Here is a 23696-nt window from a genome sequence, read left to right as displayed (position 1 = left end):
TGATGTGGAAAACTTGAACACTGCAGGTCTCAGAATTAGGCATAAATAATGCTTTTAACAAAATATTTATTCTCTGATGTTCTCATGTTTATCCAAAACGTTTCATTCAGATTAGAATTTGAACAAATAAACATTTAAATTATAGTTTCGTTCTACATTCGACTCTACACATGAGCCGCGCGCCTTGCTGATTTATGTTAAGTGTATCCAATCAGAGGAGCGCAACAAACCCCGCCCCCAGCGACTTCAGACCGTGATTGGTTCAGACCTTTGAGCGGTAAAAGTACCACGTTTATTATTGTTTTCCTTGAGTCATACGCACCGGCACATCCGGGAACGTAACTGGCAATTTCGTCACCCCTCCTTTTTAGGAGAAAATAAACTAGATTTATCATAGAAACAGCAACGTCCGTACACAGCCAGCAGTCGTGAATAACTTAATAAATCCCTAAAACTAAACATGTCAAGTAATTATATGTCCACCCTGCCTGCCACAGAGCGTGAATGATACATCCACAAACTTAATTAGGTCAGTATAAAAACATGTACGTCCCTTCATTCTCCCAGTTTCAAACTGATGTACACCAGTGGCCAGAAGTGTCTTACCGGGACATTTACTCGTACCTCATCAAGTCACCAGGTAAGCCAGTGAATGATTTTACTTCGTATTTGAAAGTAAACCGCTTTAAATGTATACATCTTTATATTTAGTGTAGCTACTGGGTGCACTTTTCTGTCCAGCCATACAACTAGCCTGGCTTAGCTTTCGATTAGCATCATACGTAATTTATGATATTTCCATAACAGCAAGATATGGATGATGATGGCAGGTAGCCATGTATTTCAAATTTGGGGTTTTATAAACATTATTGGTGCACCCAACCACACAACAACTCTTTGGTTAGTCCACTACCTCGCTCGATCCAATACTGTATGGCGGTTTGTTTTCCCCTAAAAGTGGGCGTGACTCTGTTCATAGACGTTCTTTCTTCTTCTTCTTCTTCGTACATAGACGTTCTTTGACGCAGCGCCGTTTGTGCGTATTGAGAGGTTCTTCCAGCAGGGGGCGATTCCAGTCGCATACAAGACATGTGTTATAGACTTTGTATATAAAATACTATATATACTACACAATATATTATAAGTTTATATATGTATATATAAAACAATCATTGATAACTGACATACAAATAAAAACGCGCACCATTCTCTCCTACAAAACGGTTATTAAAAGCCTCATCTGGTTTATTGTCCGCTGTACAAAGTAACAGCTATCACGTGACACGCGCTTTTCTACCATAAGCGATGTGAATATTTTTTATACTCGAAGTAATTAAACCGAGAAACATTAATGTCATCTAACTGAAAAAAACACTTTGAAAAGTAACGATAAAATAATAATTATTTTCACCGATTGTGCTTGTCCAATCATAGTCAAGATTCGCGCCGCTAACCCCGCCCATTCTTTTCCTCAATCGACGCTAATAGTCATTCTAGCGCTATATTCTTTATCTCCAGCAGGCACAAACACTTCCTGAAGCACATCGGTCGCATTAAGCCTGCTCTGTCCTAGAGCTTTTAATAGACAATCATTTCTTACTGCGTTTGAATGGGAAATGGTGCCTGTGTTTGTGTCCTCTCCGCAGCAGGGTGAGTAAACAGCTTTGGTTTTTAATCCCTGTCTCGGAGGCTAATGAAACATCAGTTATGTCAAGCCAATAATCACCTAATCAGAGTCTCGTGGTACCTGCGCAGGTGAACTGACCTCTAATGACCTCTGGTGACCTGAGCTGACCCTCAAACCTGTTCGTCAAAATAGTCAATCTGCCCCGAAGAGTCATGGACAACAAGAAGGCGGAGCACAGAGTCAATGCGAAGAAATGCTGTGAGTAATTGTTATTATTTATGCTCATTTCAGTGTTTTGATTGAATGTTCAATGGTTGAAACTTTGTGGAAAACTCAAACTAGAAACATTTTTTAAAGTCTCAGTTTTTACTAATTTAAATATGATTGGCTAAACATATAGTTCTATATTCTATCGTTTTTTTTAATTATTATTACTGACTACATTTATTTATTGATTTATATCATATTCTGTATCATAGAATTATATCATATAATTTTATTAATTAAAAATATTTATTTTATTATGATTTAATTTTAATTTATTTTTTAGTCTATTTTTATTTTCACATTTAATTTAATTTAATCTGACTATTTATTTATTTATTTTTAATTGAAATTGTTTATACATTTATGCTTTATACATATACATTTTTCTTTTCCACGGACCTTAGCACTCCCTTTCTATCAGTATACAGTATATCTGTATGCAACATGGTAAATGCTTATTAAATGACTCATTTAGAGTGTACTGATGTGGTTATGAATGTGTTTTTCTGATAAAACTTCTCTTATATCCTTGTATAGTATGTCAGAAGCCCATGTTTTAGTTGGCAGTGCTTGTGATGGCCATATGGGAACTTTGCACATCAAGAAATGCTTTAGTTTTTCAACATGGGACTGACATTGAAAAGCAGAGCCGAGAGTTGAGCTTTAACGTGTTTGTTCAAGCTGACAGAGAAATATAAATCAGATTGGAATTTGAGCTTTGGATCCGGACAGTGTTTTTGTGGAATGTAAAGCTCAGTTGAGATGCGTGTCAGGTCATGTTTCTCTTCTTCAATGCAGAGTAAAATATTGATGAAAAGGCAAGAATGTCATAGCAACGTGATGTACGGTCAATAAGCAACCACTTAACAACCTAGCAATGTCCTGGCAATCCTCCTGAATACCTTAGCAGCCCTATAGCAACCCATTCAAATATATAATTGTTGTAATTTGCAACTAAAAAATGAATAAATAAATAAACAAACCCAAAATAAAAAACAATTGGAATTGATATAAAAATATAGTTATAATATACATGTGAAAAAATATAATAAAATATATTTTGTCATTTGTTATTGTATATTTTTTTTACTTTAAATTAATTTTATTTTAAATATAAGAAAATATAAATATTAGATGAAATGAAACCTAAATTAAAACAAGATAAGAAATATTGTTTTGGCAGCTAGCTGAAATTATGTACTAAAATGACTTGAACTAAAACTGAAAAAAAAAATTTAAGCAATATAGAAATATTTAAAAAGTGCATCATAAAATTACAAAAAATAAACAAATAATAAACATAAAATCTAAATCTAAAATATTAATAAATACTATAATAGTATATAAATAATACTTAAATAAATTTGATTTGCCAAAGTGTGCATGGCTGGTACATGTGTTTGCTGATGAGATGCTCAAAATATTAATATATTTTAAAACAATATAATATAAAATAAGGTATATATTTTTTATTTTATTTTATAAAATATATTTTGTTAATTTTGTTTATAAAATATATTTTTATTTTATAAGATATTTTATTTTATAAAATATATTTTATTTTAAATAGAAAAAAATAAAAAAAATAGATGAACTGAAAATGTAATAAAAAAAAGTACTACTAACTAAAATGTATAGATTTAAGCTGATGTAATAAAATTCAAACTTAAGCTGCAATTACATTAATTAGAGCTGTATAGAAATGTAAAAACAAAAAGCACATAAGAAAATTACTCAAACTTAAAACTGAATATATATATATATATAAGCTTATTCAAATTATTAATAAATTCTACAATATTAATCAAATAATATTAAAAGAATGCATGGCTGGTATATGGTTTTGCTGTTTCATTCTCAGAAACACGTGGCAGCCTCAAGCTTTTTTCATACATAATTGAAAAAGCAATTATATCTCAATATCTTGAGCAGCATGAAAGCCTCATGCCCTCAGTGAAATCCTGGTGAATGTGGCTCATGACAAACTCTGAAGCGTCTGAACTGTGTGCAGCTGTTATGAGTATAAACATAGAGTGTCAATCTGATATCATCAATCATGTTCATAGCATGGGCGTCATACATGACCAACTCCCCTACCGTCATCGTATTGATCGGCCTTCCTGCCCGAGGAAAGACGTACATATCCAAGAAGCTGACACGATACCTCAACTGGATCGGGGTTCCCACGAAAGGTGAGAGAAATGATCCAGTGTTGTGAATGGAGTTCTTGATTATTATTGTTATGTAATTATTACTGGGGATGAAACGGCCAAATTTCTTTTTGAGTTAAACCAGGAAGAATTAATAATCTGGATTAATAAAAAAAAAATGTTAAAAAGTTTTCTGGAAGTGTGATTCCTACACGGGATAAAATAAAACGTTTCTAGCAATTTTTATGTTTCACAATTTTTTTTTTTTTTTATGTTTATGAGTTTATATCTCACAATTATGACAGTTTTTTCTCATTTTGAATTGAGACACATTTTGAATAGAGTTTTGAGCTATATATGTGTAAACTCATGTTTATTTGATGGTGTAAACAATTATTATTTTTTAATTAATAGCAATTATGAGTTTATAACTTGCAATCGTTCTCAGAATAAACTCCCAACTCGGAATCGTAAGACGTAAAAACAAAACTGCAAGAAAAGGTCAGAGTTGTGAGATGTGTATAAAATATATACATGTATAAAAATGATTTAGTGGTGTAAATTGCGAGATGTAAACTCGCATTTGTGAGAAAAAGTCTGAATTATGAGATATAAACTTGCTTTTGTGAGAAAAGGTAAGAAATGCGAAATATAAACTCAGATCTGTGAGAAAAACTAACTTAAATTGTGTAATATAAGCTTGCAAATGCAAGAAAAAACTAAGAATTGTGAGATTAAAAAGTCGCAAATATTTTTCAATTCCACCACAGAAACAAAACAGAATTGCAAGATGCAAAAGAGCAGTTTTATAGGTTTATAACTTGCAATTGCGAAAAGAAAAACTGGGTACCTTTCTATCATTGGAACTGCATCTATGATATATTCTACTAGCTTTACTCTGAAGTATAACTGGTGTGTGTTTGTGTCAGTTTTTAACCTGGGTGTTTATAGACGTGAGATGGTACAGTCGTACAAGTCTTTCGACTTCTTCCGTCATGACAATGAAGAGGCCATGAAAATCAGAAAGTGAGTATCACTTACATTACACCAATACCTCTGAGACAAGAGGATGTTTCTAAAGCACAATGACTCGCCTGAACCCATTTCAGACATTTCAGGAAATGATCAGGAGGAAGTTTCACAGGAAGTTGCACTGTGTGGCACACTGTAAAGTAATATTCACATCACACTGTGTTTCCAAAGAGCAAGAATCAATGTCTTTTGAATGCTTCTGAGTTCCTCTGAATGGAGTCGGGATCAGTCAGCTTTATCTAGTACTGTGATGAGTGCTGTTGAGTTTAATGTGAGCGTGGTCTGTTGTTTCTCTCAGACAGTGTGCCATCGTGGCTCTACAGGATGTGAAATCTTATCTGAATGAGGAGGGAGGGCAGATCGCTGTAAGTTCTGCTCTGTGGACACGTTAATCTTTGCTCTTCACATACTGAAACTAGTGTTTCTCCATTTACAAGCTCAAATGTTAACCACTTGTGTGACTGAGTGTGTTGTGGTATTGTAATCCACAGACTAAAAATATTACTAAATATATTTAATAAAGCTGAAATAAAATGGAAAATGAGATGGAAAAAAAATGGTGAATTAGGAATACTGAAATAAAATAGATTAATGCTAAACAGAAATAATACAAAATAATTAACAAAAACACATAATATAATGACTGCAAATTAAAACAGATATTGGAAGAAATATTTAAAATGCTATAAGCACATAATGAAATTACTACAACTTTACTATTAAAATGCTGTGTTGCAACTAATTGAGATGAGTATTAAAATGACTAAACTGAAATAAAAATAAAGATAAATCGATTTTTGAAAATTTATAAAATGGCAAAAGCATATAATAGAATTACTACAAATCAAAATAAATGAGCTAAAAAATATTTTACAAAATCGTAAAAATGACAAGGCACATAATAAAATGAATACAACTTAAACTAAATTAATAATAAAAAAAAATTAAAGATACGTAGAAATATTTACATTTATTCTTTTATCCAAAGCGACTTACAGATGAAGACAGTGGAAGCAATCAAAAACAACAAAAAGAGCAATGATATATAAGTGCTATAACGAGTCTCTGTTAGGTTAACACAGTACACGTAGCATGGGATTTTAAATAATATAATAAATAAATAGAATTCAAAAAAAGAATAGAGCAAGCTAGTGGTAGAGGTCTTTATACACACACACACACACACACACACACACATACAATTGCATAATAAATGAAAAGAAAACAGAATACATAAAGATTAGAAAGGTAGTTAGATTTTTTAAGAATAGAATTAGAATAGTGAGTGATAAAGTTAGAGGGTCAAATAAAGATGGAAGAGATGTGTTTTAAGCTGATTCGTGAAGATGGCTAAGGACTCAGCTGCTCGGATTGAGTTGGGGAGTTCATTCCACCAGAAGGGAACATTTAATTTAAAAGTCTGTAAAAGTGACTTTGTGCTTCTTTGGGATGAACAATCAAGCGACGTTCACTTGCAGGACGCAAGCTTCTAGAGGCACATAAGTCTGAAGTAACAAATAATCAAATAAAAAAATACACATAGTAAAATAACTACAAATAAATATAAAGCTAAATAGAAATATTTAATGAAATGATAAAAAAGCAATCACATAATTAAAATGAGTTAAACTTACATTAAATGCTGTGTTGAAAACTGAAAAAAGTTTGTAGAAGTGCAAAAATTACTTAAAATAATAAAAACTGAAATATAAAATACAGATATAAAAAAAGAATACAAATAATATTAAAATGAGAAAATTATTAAATATTTAAAATAAATAAATATTAAAAAGCTTATTGAATATAAAAAAACAATCACTGCCCCGGATGCTGTTTAATCTCTTCACCATTTCACATTGTCATTAGAAAAACTCAAATCCACACCTTCATTTCATAATTATTTGCTATACCAGTTTCTATACCAGTCAAAAACAGCATAAAATAAATCAATGTCATTCCAATTGATTAAAAATAAAAGCTTCTGTGTGACCTGACTGCACCAATTATTCTACTATACGTATTATATTTGATGAGATATTGCCTAATCTGTTTCTCTTCGAGATCATTGTGTGAAGTGATCATTTGTCTCTGGCAGGTTTTTGATGCCACAAACACGACCAGAGAGAGAAGGAGCCTCATCCTGAGCTTTGCGGAGGAAAACGAATATAAGGTCAGAGGTTGATATTAGCTCTTGTTTGTGTTCAGAGCTTCCAGAGATCAGTAAAGCTATAAACCTGAAGAGAGAGGTTTTTGCAGTCGTTGATGTGATTCTTTATGGTTTGTTTCCAGGTGTTTTTCGTGGAGTCACTTTGTGACGACCCAGAAGTCATTGCTGCTAACATACTAGTGAGTGTCACCCTTAAAAATCAACACTCCTGTCATATCACAGGAAGTTATGCTTTGTGAAGTAGAGTTGTTTCTGTTCTTCATTTTATTGTAATTAGGAGCTCATATTAACGAGGACATATTTGTTGCTTTGAATTATTATGTTAAAACGGTTAAGAATTAATAAAAATACAAATAAAATAAATAGATACATTGTACTCATCTAAAATCTACACATTTTCCCGTTTATTTGTGCAAGTTGTACATAAACGTGTATATCTCGATGATGATCAAAGTGAAGAGGATATCACTGGATGGCAGTCACCTCGTGTTTGTTTCATAACCTAACATTAATTTGATCTCAGGATGTGAAGGTGTCCAGCCCTGATTATCCTGAGAGAGGCCGAGAGAGTGTGATGGAGGACTTCCTGAAGAGAATCGAGTGTTATAAAGTCACGTATCAGCCTCTAGACCCCGATGACCACGACAAGTATGATTTTGTTTACATTTGAAAAGTGGCTTTCCATTTATTATCTTTTTCTGAAAACATCATCTAGTAGCTGATTGATCTCTGAGGAGACATTTAGCAAGATGAGGGCAACCTTTTTTTTTTTTCTCTTTTTTGTATATTTTATCATTTTTGGTTAACTATATGATAATATTCAAAGTCAGCTCAACGTTGATCTGTGCCCTGAACACCCTCTTCAGCTTTTCTCTTGTTATGTCATTGAGTCTCCAGCAGAGAGCAGTACAGTACTGAATTAGTTTTGTTCATTTTCTGCCATGTTTTTGTGTGTGTGTGTGTGTGATAATAATACTTTGTCAGTGCCTATAAATACCTTCTAATTGGTTGAGTTAATGTTCAAATGATGTGGATGTTCAAATATTAACCTAGCACCTCTGAAAAACCTATAAGGATGGTACATACTGTACATTTTAAATACATTTATTATACTCTTTACAAACATGAGCTCCAAAAGGGAAAATAACATTACGGTACACTATATTTAAATATACAGGAATAACATTACGGTACACTATATCTGAATATACAGGAATAACATTACGGTACACTATATTTAAATATACAGGAATAACATTACGGTACACTATATCTGAATATACAGGAATAACATTACGGTACACTATATTTAAATATACAGGAATAACATTACGGTACACTATATCTGAATATACAGGAATAACATTACGGTACACTATATCTGAATATACAGGAATAACATTACGGTACACTATATCTGAATATACAGAAAATAACATTACGGTACACTATATCTGAATATACAGAAATAACATTACGGTACACTATATCTGAATATACAGGAATAACATTACGGTACACTATATCTGAATATACAGAAAATAACATAAAGGTACACTATATCTGAATATACAGAAATAACATTACGGTACACTATATCTGAATATACAGGAATAACATTACGGTACACTATATCTGAATATACAGGAATAACATTACGGTACACTATATCTGAATATACAGGAATAACATAAAGGTACACTATATCTGAATATACAGGAATAACATAAAGGTACACTATATCTGAATATACAGGAATAACATAAAGGTACACTATATCTGAATATACAGGAATAACATAAAGGTACACTATATCTGAATATACAGGAATAACATTACGGTACACTATATCTGAATATACAGGAATAACATTACGGTACACTATATCTGAATATACAGGAATAACATTACGGTACACTATATCTGAATATACAGGAATAACATTACGGTACACTATATTTCAATATACAGGAATAACATTACGGTACACTATATCTGAATATACAGGAATAACATAAAGGTACACTATATCTGAATATACAGAAATAACATTACGGTACACTATTTAAATATACAGGAATAACATTACGGTACAATATATTTAAATATACAGGAATAACATTACGGTACACTATATTTAAATATACAGGAATAACATTACGGTACACTATATCTGAATATACAGAAATAACATTACGGTACACTATATCTGAATATACAGAAATTACATTACGGTACAATATATTTAAATATACAGGAATAACATTACGGTACACTATATTTAACTGTACAGGAATAAGTGGAAAACTTACAGTATGTTGTTCCTGAAATGTATTTAGATTGAACTCTAGTTTGAATCAACTGTTAGTTTAGTTTTAATTTTTATTCATGTTTTATTGTAGTATTTATTATTATATTTTGAAAACTCCTTAAAAATAAAATAAATATAAAAAATAATTTTACATTTTCTGTTTGTAAAGGTTTTTTTTGTCTTAGTTTTTAAATATTTATATTATATTTATAGTGTTCATTGAAGTATGTTTTAGTAATTTTAGAATTTCAATTTATATATTTTTTACACATTCAGCAGTAATGTTTTATAGTCATTTTTATTAGTTAATATTACAATTTTAATAACTATTTTTAGTTGTACGCCAAGGCAACATTTCTAATTTTTGTTTCTATTATTTGTATTTTACTTTATTTACATTTTATTTTAATTACCAAAAAGGTTTCGTAATACTTTGTTAATGATACCAACACTGTTAATCAGGATATTAATTTTGACACCAAATTTACAGATATAAATCATAAAAAACAAATAATGTAATTCTAGCATTATACTACTTACTTTACTACAGCATACTATTTAAAAAGTCCAGCATTTTTAATTTAAACACTTGGCTGCAAGTTTTATGCTTGACTTGCAAATGAATAAATCTATAGTTTTTTTTTGTTTTTTTTTGGAAGAGTTATTTACCTTTTGTAGGGTATCGATTGCTCATAAACATGAATGCTTTTTAAACCAGGGAGGGCATTGTTGTAGGTAATGAGGTACAAGTTGATCTTATGATTATATAATGGTGATTAATTATTTTTCGGCATGTGTCTTACACATTTAAATGCAGGAACAGTCGCTTGTTAATTGTTCTCTTCGTCTGGCTCTTTCAGGGATCTGTCCTTCATCCAGCTGATCAACGTCGGCCAGCGGTTCCTGGTGAACCACGTTCAGGATTACATCCAGAGCAAGATCGTCTACTACCTGATGAATATTCATGTCCAAAAGCACTCCATCTACATCTGCCGCCACGGCGAGAGCCAGCACAACGTCCAGGGCTACATCGGAGGAGACTGCGAGCTCTCCAGCAGAGGAAAAGAGGTACTACACATCATGGATGGATGAGCAGTATGTGACTCCTTTTGAGGTGCTGATTCCAGAAATAGTGGCTGTTTTGCCCAAGCATGTTGCTTTCGACAACCGTCTGTTAGGTGAAGAAGTCTTCTATTAAACTTAATCAGCAGAAAAACACCACAAACACGATTCCCAAACTATTTGTATATACTAGCTAGAATTCTAAACTAATTTTCACATGCATGAATTATTCTGTAAACATTATTTCCGCTGAATTTGAATTATACTTTTTGATTACTTCTATTCGTCATTAAAATGAAACTTTTGTTATTTTGATAAGTGCAATTAAAGCGGATACATAACGAATATATATATTTAAGAACTAGAACTTCAAGGCACTCGAATTGAATCATGAAAAGTTAAAAAGCCTTTATTGCATCACTGGCTTTATACATTAAAACTCTTTTGGTGAGAGGTACATCTACGTGTTCAGTGTATCAGGGTGTGTGTAATCAACATCATCTCAGTTCATTTAACAGCAGTTAATTATTAGAACTAGAAACAGCTGGTCACTGTAGAGCAGCTAGAAGAAAGAGACACATTTCAATGAGCAAGTGTTTTGAAATCTGTTTCTTTCTTCTAGCTGCTCTACATAGAGTGATTTATACTATCCCATACAACCAAAGAGCACCGAGATTTCATACCCCATGCAGCACTTCCTGATGCATTCAGTGCTATAACGAATATATAATTTGTAAATATGGCACGGTTCGCTGAAAAAACCCGAACCATTCGGTTCACCCCACACGGTTCGGCACGCGCTGGGACCGTGGTTCAACTTAAATCTGACAAAGCATCTGTAATATGGTTTGCTATAAATAGCATGTAAAACAAATAGGGTTCAGCTTATATATGTTTCTGTTCATGCATGCGCATTCTGGATTCCCAGACATAAAAACGTGGTCAAACCATGCACTCTTGTTCAATGCCTTTTATGCGAGCAGTCATTTATTTATTCCGTCATCACCCGGGTGCTGATTGCGCGCGCGTGCAAAGATGAGACCTGAACAACACACGTTGATTTCTGTGTTTAACCTAAACTCATTTAAGCTTTATCAGTTTAAACAGTAAAGAGCCAAAGACGCGAGCTCGCGCGCGCAGTGGGAAGATTTGTGCTTGCGCTCATCTGAAGCGCGCGAACCCGCGGTTCAGAACGCGCGCAAATATTAAGCTCTCGCTGTAGTATTGCTTTTAAATGGACAAATTCACTAAAAAAATTATGTCAAAATGCCTGTTTTGGTAAGTATCCTACAGCAGACATAGCAGGCTGAATGCAGGCCACTGTATCAGTGCATTCTCTTAAAGTGACAGTCTTTATATTAATCGACCAGCAACAACAAATAAATCACGCACTTCTCCTGATTAAAAGGCTTTTATAACTTTAATAAAGACCCATCTTTAATTTATACAGTCCAATATGCAATGTTGTTTTACATTGGATTACTTTATTAAATTTCTATACCTAAAAACTAATGCTGTTTATTGTTTGTATCTTTACTCTCTTATATTTATTTGTGCTGTTGCTTGTAGTTGGATAGAATATTCTTCTTCCTTTTTTTTTAATTAGAAAGTATAGTTTTTCCATAAACATAGGACATACTGAACAGTACCGAAAACCGTGACTCTAAAACCGGAAACAAACCGTACGGTGAAAAAGTTGAACCGTGCCACCCCTATTTTATTTATATATATATATATATATATATATATATATATATATATATATATATATATATATATATTTTTTTTTAATTTATTATTATTTATATATTTAAATTATGTATATATACACACAATTTGTGAAATCTAATTTTATTAAAAAACTATATAGGATATAAAGTTTTTATTGTTATTTTATAAACTCCTTATCATTTTGCAAATCAGATTTTTTTTTTAAACGGAGGGCTGTGTTATAGTGTTTTTTAATATTGTGAATTGGGGTTTATTTTTACGTGTTTTTTTTTGTTTTCACTTTAATTTTAGTTGAAAATGCGATTTTAGTTGATTTTAGTAATTCATTTGTAGACTTCTAAACTTAGTAGTCTATTTTTTAAGTATATATATATAGAAGTTATATAAATATATATAAGTTGTTATTATAATTAACATGGTTATGTTTTAATATTATAATAAAAATATTAAAAGATCTTTTATTTGTGTGAGCTAATTTAGTTTTAGTTATTTTAGTACATCAAGTGACTGAATAAAATAAGAAATGTTGTTTTGGCAACTTGAAATCACCAAATAAACAATATTGATTTTAATGAATGAATTAATAAAATAAATAAATTTTATTGTAAAAAAAATTTATATATACAATTGTATATACATATATGTGTGTGTGTGTGTGTGTATAGGGATGCACCGGTTGACCGGCCATAAATCGGAACCGGCCGGTTTTTGCTTAAAATACGCGATCGGATTTTTGGTCTTTTTCCGGGCGATTTTTACCGGAAGTGCGCTCGCGTGCACATACTACATTGTAATCGTTCGCTATGTCATTTCATTTGTGTGGAAGTATACAGGACACAGACAGTCGATCAGCACTGTAAGTGCAGAGCTACATGTCTGAGGCACAGATAGCAGGAAGCGATCAGCCGTTGGTGTACTGGTGCACAAATAAGAGCCTTTCCTGTGCACTCAAGCTGCACGAGCCTCACGAGCCTTTCCTGTGCACTGAAGCTGCACGAGCCTTTCCTGTGCACTGAAGCTGTACCGGTCCGCGCCCTGAGCACGCGTGGACCCTGAAGAGAAGTTCAGCTCAGCTTCTCACGTGTTGGATGAGAAACGAAACGGACTAAACTGTGACAAAACTGAAATGTTTTTATTTATTTTTATTAGAACTTGCATACACGTTGGAAAAGACAGAAATAAACGCCAGTTCTGCATTAGGATGATTATTTTTATTTTACCTTAAAATTACATAGACTTAATTTGATTTAAAAATCACCTGCTGTAGCGCACTGAGAAAAAGGGTTTCATTCATCCAATTAAAACATTTTAGGGTAATGATTCACATCTATATTTTTTTAGTTCAGACAATAAGTTATTTATTTTTCATTGGCTCAAGTAAAAAATATAGATGTGAATCATTACCCTAATTTTTTTTTTTTATTATTATTGGATGAATGAAACACTTTGCATCTTTGTTTTATTCGCACAAACATTATTTGATTTTAACATTTTGGAAAATGTATTTATATAGAATACTTTTATTTAGTCTCACTGGTAAAGACCTTTTTTTTTTTTTTAAACAAAATGTAAAAACTAAAATACTGAATGCCGATTAAGAAACATCTTATTGAGTGTGTGTTGATTGTGTTGTTTGGATTGTAGAACTATGCAGTTGTTGCCTTTAATTTCACATGGTTACAGTTAATCTTTTAATTTCAGTTCAATGTAGTTTCAACCCAATTCAAAAACAAAAGCTAAATGCTGATGTCTGTACCATCTATGTTTATATTGAATGTACTGTAGGCTACTTATTGTGCAGTTACTGCTGTTAATTTTTTTAATTAAGATGGTTACAGTTATTGTTTTCAATAGCCAAAAGCAAGTTTGGCCTATTAAATACCAAATATCTTGCTTATGCACACTTTCCTTCTTTCTTGTTTGTTGCTTAAAAGAAAAAAATAAATCGGAAATCGGTATCAGAATCGGCCATGAAAAATCATGATCGGTGCATCCCTAATATAAATATAAATATATATATATATATATATATATATATATATATATATATATATATATATATATATATATATATACACACATATCGGTGTGTGTATATATATGTGCGTGTGTGTGTGTATATATATGTATATATAATTTTTATTTCACTATAAATGTATTTATTTTATTAATTAATTCATTAAAATCAATATTGTTTATGTGGTTTAAGTTAACTGAGTTTTAAAGTGTGTTTATTTTTTTGTTGTTTTAAAGCTGAGAGTGGGATGTATGTACCGGTAGTCCATTTGTTAATCATGGTTTTTTATTTTTTTTATTGTTGTAGCACATATAAAACCGCTTCCTGTCACCCTGTGTTGATTCCCAGAATGCTCTGGGTCAGTCCTTTACCACAAATGGGTGGGAAATGTTTGATGGGCTTGTTTACATCTTTCCCGCTCTGTGTTAGTTTTCTAAAGCCTTGCGTGGATTCCTGGAAAACCAGAAGATCCCAGACCTGAAGGTGTTTACCAGTCAGCTCAGACGCACCATCCAGACGGCCGAGGAGCTGGGCGTCCCGTACGAACAGTGGAAAATCCTCAACGAAATCGATGCTGTGAGTTGGGTGCCGCTGTTTTTATTACAGCAGCTTCTGGTTTTCAGATGAACACTGGGCTGTTTTTCGTTACCTATAAAATAGAGGTGTTTTCTGTGTTAACAGGCAATTAGTCAATTTGAGTCAGATTTAATGGAGGTGTGTAATATTTAACTCGTTTACCACACCAAAATGAATTCAGCTATATCATTGGGAAGACTTTGCCATGAGTGTAATGAAAGTCTGCCTGCACATCAGTGGGAAATAAGGTTGATATTAACTGCTATTAAAGGAATAGTTCACCCCAAAATCTAAATGTGCTCAAGATGTAGATCAGATTTGGAGAAATGTAGCATTGCATCAGTGTCTCACCAATGGATGCTCTGCAGTGAATGGGTGCCGTCAGAATGCGAGTCCAAACAGCTGATAAAAACGTCACAAGTAACCCAAGCCACTCCAGTCCATCAGTTAATGTCCTGTAAAGTGAAATTCTGTGTGTTTATAAGAAACTAAACTCTTTAACTGTTGCTTCCAGCTAAAATATGAGTCTATTATATTGCTTTGTGAAAAAGTCGTCTCGTCTGATTTCTGAATCTGAGGAATCTGCACGTATCGAGCACCATTTACAAGCCGAAACAGTCCTAAACAGATCTGAATAAAATATATCAGTGGATTTAGATCTGAGAGACACCCGGAGATGGACTTTTTTATTTGGAGCGTTTTTATGGATTCTAGACTCGTATTTTGGCCAGAAGTGATGGTTTGAAGTTAAAACACCTTAATGATGGATTTGTTTCTTAAAAACACAGCTTTTGGCTTCACAAGTCATAAACTGATGGTCTGGAGAGGTGTGGAGTACTTGTGGATTATTGTGTTGTTATTATCAACTGTTTGGACTCTCATTCCGACGGCACCCATTCACTGTAGAGCATCCATTGATGAGACACAGATGCAATGCTACATTTCTCCAAATCTGATGAAGAAATAAACTCGTCTATGTCTTGCCCTGCTGAAAATGTCAGCAAATTTGTATTTTTGGGTGAACCATTCCTTATATAGCAAACAGAAAAAAAATAAATCCCATTATTGCAAAACATCTGAAGTGACGGAGAAACATTTGTGTTGTTTGTGCATTGTTTTTTTATGTGTGTGTTTGTTTGTATCAGGGAATCTATGAAGAAATGACATATGAACAGATTAAAGAAACATGTCCGGATGAATATTATCTCAGGGACCAGGACAAATACCACTACAGATACCCAGGAGGAGAGGTACGCCATTTAGAGATCCCACATTTTAATAATAATTTTTCCATGATTCAAATTTAGACTGAGTAATGAACTATTTTGAATGGACTCAAAATAATTCACTCCCACTTTCTGAAAGAAAAGTCTCTTGTGTTCACCAAGGCTGAATTTATTTAATCAAAAATACTGTAAAAACGGCAATATTGTGAAATATTATTACCATTTAAAATAGCTGTTTTCTATTTCATTTTTTTTTCAGTTTTAAGTTGTAATTTATTTCTGTGATGCTCCACTGTATTTTCAGCATCATTCCTCCAGTCTTCAGTGTCACATGATCTTCAGAAATCTGCATAATTTGAATATTTGCTGCTCAAGAAACATTTCTGATTATTGTCAATGTTGAAAACAGTTGTGCTGCACAATATTTTGGTGCTGAAAGTTCAAAAGAACAGCATTTATTTGAAATATTTTGTAAATTCATTAATGTCCTTACTGTCACTTTTGATCAATTTAATGCATCCTTGCTTCATAAAAGTATTAGTTTCTTTAAAAACAAAAAAACATTTAAATGTAGCAGTGAGTTTTGTCCTTCTTCTCTTACCGTAGTCCTACCAGGATCTGGTGCAGCGGCTGGAGCCAGTAATCATGGAGCTGGAGAGACAAGGCAATGTGCTGGTCATCTGTCACCAGGCCGTCATGCGCTGCCTCCTCGCTTACTTCCTGGACAAGAGCGCCGGTGCGTCACACACACACACACACACACACACACTCAAATCATATCACTTAACAATAACTATAATTAGAAACACGAGTATGTACTGTAGAGTCTAGACGGCTGGTGTTCAGGTAATAAGCATTCAAAGAAGTGATGCTCTAACAAATGTTATTTCTAAGCACAGAAGAGCCTCTTTGACTCACATTAGTGTTCATAATGTCTGGAGATCTTCTCATATTTTGGTGTATTGCACAGATGATTTGCCGTATCTAAAGTGCCCCCTCCATGTGGTCCTGAAACTCACCCCAGTGGCGTATGGTATGTGTTGTGTTTCATTCACATAAGCTCATAGTGTTTAATGTCTTCTGGTTTAATATATATGTATGTTATATACATACAAACAGATACAGTTCAATACGGTAAATTATGGTTGAGTAATAACATCAGCTGCTAGCTTTAGATGTAATGCTTCCAACATATCAGGCCGGCAGGTTTATTTGGGTAACTATGTTACACATTTTTTTTTTTTTTTTTTTGGACCTCCGAAACAGAGAACGGGGTTAAATCAAGTCTTTGTGTAATTAATATTCATGGAAATTCAATTAAAGGTACTGTAAGATAATGAGTCACAGGACGATTTAGTGACTGAGCTTCAAGTAAAGAACCTAAAGATAAGAAATATAGTTTTTTCATTTTTATTAATAATGTTAGAAATCTCCATATTATCGTCTTGAGACAAGGACGTCACCGTTTTCCAAAATGATTAGAATAAATGCAAATCTGATTTTATTTTTTTTTATCTGTTAATTTCAAAGATTTCTCAGCTTCCTGAAATGAAGCCAGTACAGTTCAGCCTTGTAAACCAAGGATTATTTGGGGCCTTCACCCTTATTTTCTGCATTAGTGCATGCTTATTTACCAAAAGATTATTATAAAAAAGTTGCATGCTAACTGGAGCTCATTCATTAATGTAATAGCACTCCAGTCAAATAAATACAAGTCATGATGAAATGCTTGTTCAACAAAATGCTTTGTTTCTTTCTAAAAAAAAAAAAATAGTGGTCCAGATTTTGGACGTTTGTTATTCCTCAGTGCAGCTATGACACAGTGATCAGACACTAACATCACTTGCAAACACACCTATATCTGTGTGTGTGTTTGTGTGTGTGTATATATATATAATTTAGATTTACAACTTTATATTGTACCGAATAAAATAGTTATTAATAAAATAAATGAATATTCATAATAATATAAGAATGTTTTCAGGTAATTACACATATCTTCATATTTTTATTATTACCCTTATTGTGAGATTTAAATACTGTAGCAGCATACAGATATTTTTCAGTATTTAATGTTTGTTTGTTCTCTGTTTCAGGCTGTAAAGTCGACATGTTTGACCTAAAAGTTGAAGCTGTGAACACACACCGGGACAGACCACTCGTAAGGAGATGTATAACCTTCACAAGACCAACGGCGTTTGTGGTGTTTGCTAAAACAGGCTTCACTGTTATTACTAGCAACCGTTTAGTAATATGTTTCCTTTCTTCAGGGAAATTTTTTTTTTTTTTTCAGAATGATTCTGGAAGTTTATTCTTTCCTGATATCTTTGGGATCGCGTGGTTTGTCCAACTCAAACAGCTTGAGTAAATCAGGAGTAGAATGACCTCTTGGAGTCTTTTAACAGAAAGCTAAAGACTGACAGAGTTGCTCATTGTTTGTTTGTCTGTTTCTGCAGTGTAAGTCTGTCGTACAAACCACAGGTCTGCCGCGGTCAGAGATTCTCTTCCAGTCTCAGAATAGATCTGGTTTATGGCTTGATATTGTTTCGGATGAGATCAGCATGTTGTTTCTTCTGTTGGGCGGCAGTCGGGGAGTTTCCCTGCCAGCCCGAGCTTTAATTTAATGTGCATCAACATCTTTAGTTTACGGTTAGATTTTTAAAAGCTTATATAACATGGAAAACAGAGGGTTGTTGCACTTTAGAACCATTTTTTTTATGTTTGAGGATAAATAAGTTGACTTTATCAAATCCAGTCTGTCCAAAAGATAGGTAAATCCTGTAATTATAAGGATTTTTTTTTTCTATTTCTCTTCATAAGATTTTTGTATAATTACGTTGTACAAATGTACTTAAATCTTAATCAAATTAAAAATAAACTTCATTTTCTTTATGTAAAATATTATTTGGTAACACTTTACTTAAAGCCTTTATGTATAATGCATTATAAAAGAAGTTAATAATCTCGTGCATAATTATAACCATTGTTATAATACATTATAATAATTGTATATACATTGTTTCACCTTTAGAAAGTATGATGCATTAAAACATGATAAACAACCTTCAGATATTATAATGCATTTCAACTTTGTTTACAATTATCCATTAAGATGCATTGTAACCTACATTATGAATACCTATAATCCATAAAAGCTTTAAGTAAAGTGTTACTTATAATTTCAAATTCTTCTTTTATTTTAATTTCAGGTGAAATATGTCCTGGAATTTCTGTTGCCATGTTTATTATTATTATTATTATTATTGTTTTTTTGAGACCCTTAAAGAAACCAAGCTTAGAAATGGGCACCATTATGAGATCAGAACACATGAAGGAAAAGCAAGTTTATTTACAAATAATATTTTATATGCATTGGTGCTTTACATAATAATAATAATTTTTATTTATAATACATTTTTACAATAATCAAACATGTGCATAAAAATAGAAATAAATGTAGAATGCTGAGTTCGAGTAAAATGCACCGAAACGTATTAACAGATTATCATATGACTGCTTACAAGCAAAGCCATTAGCCAATCACAACAGATGTCATTTACATATATAAGTAGAGGTATGATAGGCAGAAAGAATGTGGAGGATAGTCATAAAGAACTACATTATGATGCAAGAAGCCCTGACTTTTAAGAAGCATGGCCCTTTATGAACATGCCTTTTTGTCCTAGTCTTCACGCACTTGCTGTTGTGTGTCCAGGGAAGCTCCAGACAAACAGTGCCGCACACTCTGGTGAGGAGGAACAGCTTCACACCACTATCTAGTCAGGATCAAATCAAGCGGCCCCGTCTCTTCAGCGCTGGCAACCGGCCCCGGCTCGCAAGCGTTCATGCCTTATCAGCCACGCGATTCCCTGAGACGGAGGAGAGCGAGGAGCTGAGCGAGAGCCAGGTTAGTTTTGTCTGAGCTCTTAATGCTCTCGTTCAGTGTGCTTTACAGTACGCAGAACTCCAAACTCACACTGAGTATATAAATACCCCGGGAGATCACAAAACAGGCACAAATATGAGCCAAATCAGGGATGCAAACTAGTCCCCTTTTGGCTAAATTTGCCAATTTGAATTCTGGTGAATTTCTAAAATGTCTCTATATATGTTTTTTACAATTTTTACAATTACAGTACCATTAGTACCAACTCAATTCTTTATCCACTTGAAGTCATCCGTGTGTTTGAGAATACTCTCTGGTGATTTTATAGCCAATCACAGGCATCTCTGTTGAAAGCAATGGCCAATCAGAGGTGTTTACTGTAGGATCCGCTACACATTTGAATTTTTTTCGCAAGTTTACGTAGTTCTAGCACCCTTCCGGTCTCTTTCTTTAAACCAACACGGAAGTGATTTAAACTGCAATTATTCGACTGGCCGCTAGAGACTGGCTCCAAAATTTAGATTAACGCCAAGCCAACCATGTTAAAATTCCCAACTTTACAGCTGAAAATAAATGTTTACAACCTGGAACAAAAAGTGGTTTTGGTCTATATAGCTAATTTTAACCTTCATGGTTAAAGGGTGGTGAATTTTTTTTTTTAACTAACAGTTTAAATTATTTTAAGCCTTAAATTTCTGCATTAATTAAGGGCGTGGCCACTTGAGTGAGAGGTGGATTGCTGCTGCTGTACCCACTGTCAACTAACTCCACCCACGTCCCGCCTCTTTGGCCGTTATTCAGGAGTGCCTGAGACTTTAGGCTTCAGAATTGCTCTTCAGAAACCTGTGGGTGAGGTCATGGACACTACGTCCATGTTTTCTATGAGTTCTACACGCTCGCAGATCTTCCCATTACAGCAAAATAAAAAGCAACCATGCACAGTGTAAATAAGAGATTGATTGTGTTTTTAGTTATTGATTATATCTGGAGTTTTTGTGTGAGTAAGCTGTAAGGGAAGCGCCCTTTGTTCGGTTTCTATACATGATACGTTCACAATTTGAAGAAAAGTTTTGCTTGTTTTAGGGGCCGTTCACATGCGGACGCGCCTGGAAAATACGGGCGCGTAGCACCGCGTGCGCGCTGCGACCGCATCGCTTCCATTATGAGCGCGCATGCCTACATTGGAAATAACGAACTTACGAGCGCAAAAGACGCGATATGTGAACGGCCCCTAAGAGGACCACACGTCCACGTACCATATTTTTCGGTCGCATCAGTCCAAAAATACGTCATGATGAGGAAAAAAACATATAAGTCACACTGGAACCAAGAGAAAACATTACCGTCTCCAGCCACGAGAGGGTGCTCTCTGTTTTCAGTGTAGACTACAGGAGCACTGAGCAGCATAGAGCGCCCTCTGGCGGCTGGAGACAGTAATGTTTTTTCTTGGTTCATGTCTCTTCGTTCATGTCAAATTAATTTTGATAAATAAGTCGCACCTGACTATAAGTCGCAGGACCAGCCAAAGTATGAAAAAAAGTGCGACTTATAGTCCGGAAAATACGGTAAACGGTTTCAGGAATGACAAACCCGATTTAAAAAAATTCAACGAGTGTATCTGCTAAATTGTTCTGCGATTGATGGTAACAACTGGACAGATCTGACAACTACAAATTGAGGTTATTTTAATGGTATAATATAATAATGCTTTAAATATTTAGCAACTATCTAGTTTAAATAAATAATTAACCCTGTAATGCTGTTGGTGTCTGGGCTTATTTATTTATGTTTATTTATTAAATGACATGAGACTTTAGACTTTGTGACTTCCTGCACTTGCTATACTTCATAGTCATTTCGTAAAAAAATCCAAAAGCAAGACATGGAAAAAAAAAAAAACTGACAAACTAATGAGTGAGTCTCTGCTGCCATCTACAGGATATAATGGTCATTTCATGTCATTTAAGTTTTTCCATCAGGTGTCAATTTTTTTTTCTTTTCTCACAAACACACACACACACACTTACACATATATATAATTTCTACCTGGAGTATTGACTAGCTAAGAGTCTGTCAGGCATTATTTATGTGGTAATCTGTGTGAGTAACCTTTGTGCTCTGTCTTATAGGAAATACTGAACTGCTTCAGCCCGTCAGACTCGAAAGACACCATCCAAGAGTGACTATACACAAAGAAAGCGGTGTGACACCCAACACAAATGAAATGTTTTCTCCATTCATGATTCATGAACACTGCTTTGTGTAACATTAGTAGCGCCGGCGACGCCTTCATCCGCTCTTCTCAACCCTCGTCTGTCCTCAAGCGCGGTAAAATCAAAACAGGATGGGAGTTATTGATTGAAATACTCCATATTTAATGCAAGGAAGACTTAGTTTAGCAAGTAGGTTCACAGCTTAAACGGATTGAGTGGGCGTGGCTTATGCCAAATAAGGTGATTGGCTCTCCTGAATCATAATATTTAAAGACACCATGCACAAAAAAAATAAGAAAGAAGGGAATATTCAAGCACTCCTTTTGCGCTCTTTTCTTCATACTACCTTAGTATTGATTGATTCACTAAGGGCAAATTTGATTGGATATTTTTAAATGTTTTATAAAATTAATAATTTTAGCTGTTCATTTTCTGTGGTGTTCTCGGTGTCAATGTTTTCTCATTTATATACACTGCTTTCTGGTTTTGATTGTTGTGCTGAATGTATTATCGAACTTAACGAATGTCTTGCAGTCTCATGATGTCATAGGTCATGTGACAGAGCAAAATGTTTGTGAAAAGCATGTTCTGGAAAGGAACATCAGGGTAGTTCTTATAAATAACGGTTTTATTTGTTGTAAACTGCTGAAACTCAAGGAAACTTGATTTAGACTTTCAGAAGCATATGCACATTAATTACACAGTTAGGTCTTAGGTCTATTAGAACGTTTAATATTACTGAGAATATTGAAACTTATACAGTTAAATTAGTATGAATGTTTATTATCATTTTGGTTATCTTTCATTATACTTCATTATATACATTATGATTTTATCTTGCCTCAGAAGGGTATTCTTAAAGGCTGTATTAAATAGTTGTGTAATTAGAAATTTGAGTTCAATTAGTCCGATTTTTAGTATGTTTTTAATGTGTGTTGAATTATGATGGCCTGTTAAGGACGTGTTTATATCAATCGAAGTTTGCATTGTTGTTGCATCATGCAGCTTGTTATTAATTAGGTTTTTGCATGATTTGATATGATCAGATCTGTAAGTGCCTGTGCTTCGCAACCAAAGTGTGACCAAATCAAAGCCTGAAAAACAGCAGATCACGTAGAGGGCAGATTCTTGGATCACATTTAGTTCAGAGCCAAGTCCTTTGTTTTAATGTCTTACAGAAAATGCATTTTTTGTTCTGGTTTCATTGCATCACAGTATCTATACCACTGTTATAGTTATGACTAAATATATATGTCATGCTAATCTACTGATAAACATTTTGTGATCTAATAAATCAGACGGTGATGCAAGTGCAGTTTTTTTCTCTTATTTTACCATAATTTATATGCTATTGTAGTTTTCAATCTTTTGAATTGGATTTTTTTTTTTTTTATATTTCCTGTTTTCACATTATTTTCAAAGTTTTAGTGA

General features: G+C 33.4%; 1 protein-coding gene across 2 annotated transcripts; it reads left to right on the top strand.

Moving 5' to 3' along the window:
- Positions 1-345: 345 nt before the first annotated feature.
- LOC113065833 (6-phosphofructo-2-kinase/fructose-2,6-bisphosphatase 2-like) lies at positions 346-23579 on the top strand. 2 transcript variants are annotated; one of them, XM_026237370.1, is made up of 17 exons: positions 346-640; positions 1519-1650; positions 1756-1885; positions 3961-4086; positions 4974-5070; positions 5375-5441; positions 7172-7246; positions 7366-7422; positions 7767-7891; positions 10415-10622; positions 14794-14940; positions 16086-16190; positions 16773-16902; positions 17137-17199; positions 18263-18327; positions 19882-20073; positions 22182-23579. In XM_026237370.1, exons 3-17 carry the CDS (start codon positions 1840-1842, stop codon positions 22233-22235), a joined length of 1557 nt encoding a protein of 518 aa, XP_026093155.1. In that variant the 5' UTR covers positions 346-640; positions 1519-1650; positions 1756-1839; the 3' UTR covers positions 22236-23579. The 2 variants fall into 2 exon arrangements, with proteins under 2 accessions (XP_026093155.1, XP_026093156.1); XM_026237371.1 differs by lacking the exon at positions 1519-1650.
- The last annotated feature ends 117 nt before the right edge of the window (positions 23580-23696 follow it).

The sequence above is a fragment of the Carassius auratus genome, chromosome 48 (assembly GCF_003368295.1).
Source record: "Carassius auratus strain Wakin chromosome 48, ASM336829v1, whole genome shotgun sequence".
NCBI lineage: Eukaryota > Metazoa > Chordata > Actinopteri > Cypriniformes > Cyprinidae > Carassius > Carassius auratus.
The sequence above is the reverse complement of the archived record's forward strand: the minus strand, read 5'-3'. Positions and strand labels throughout refer to the sequence as shown.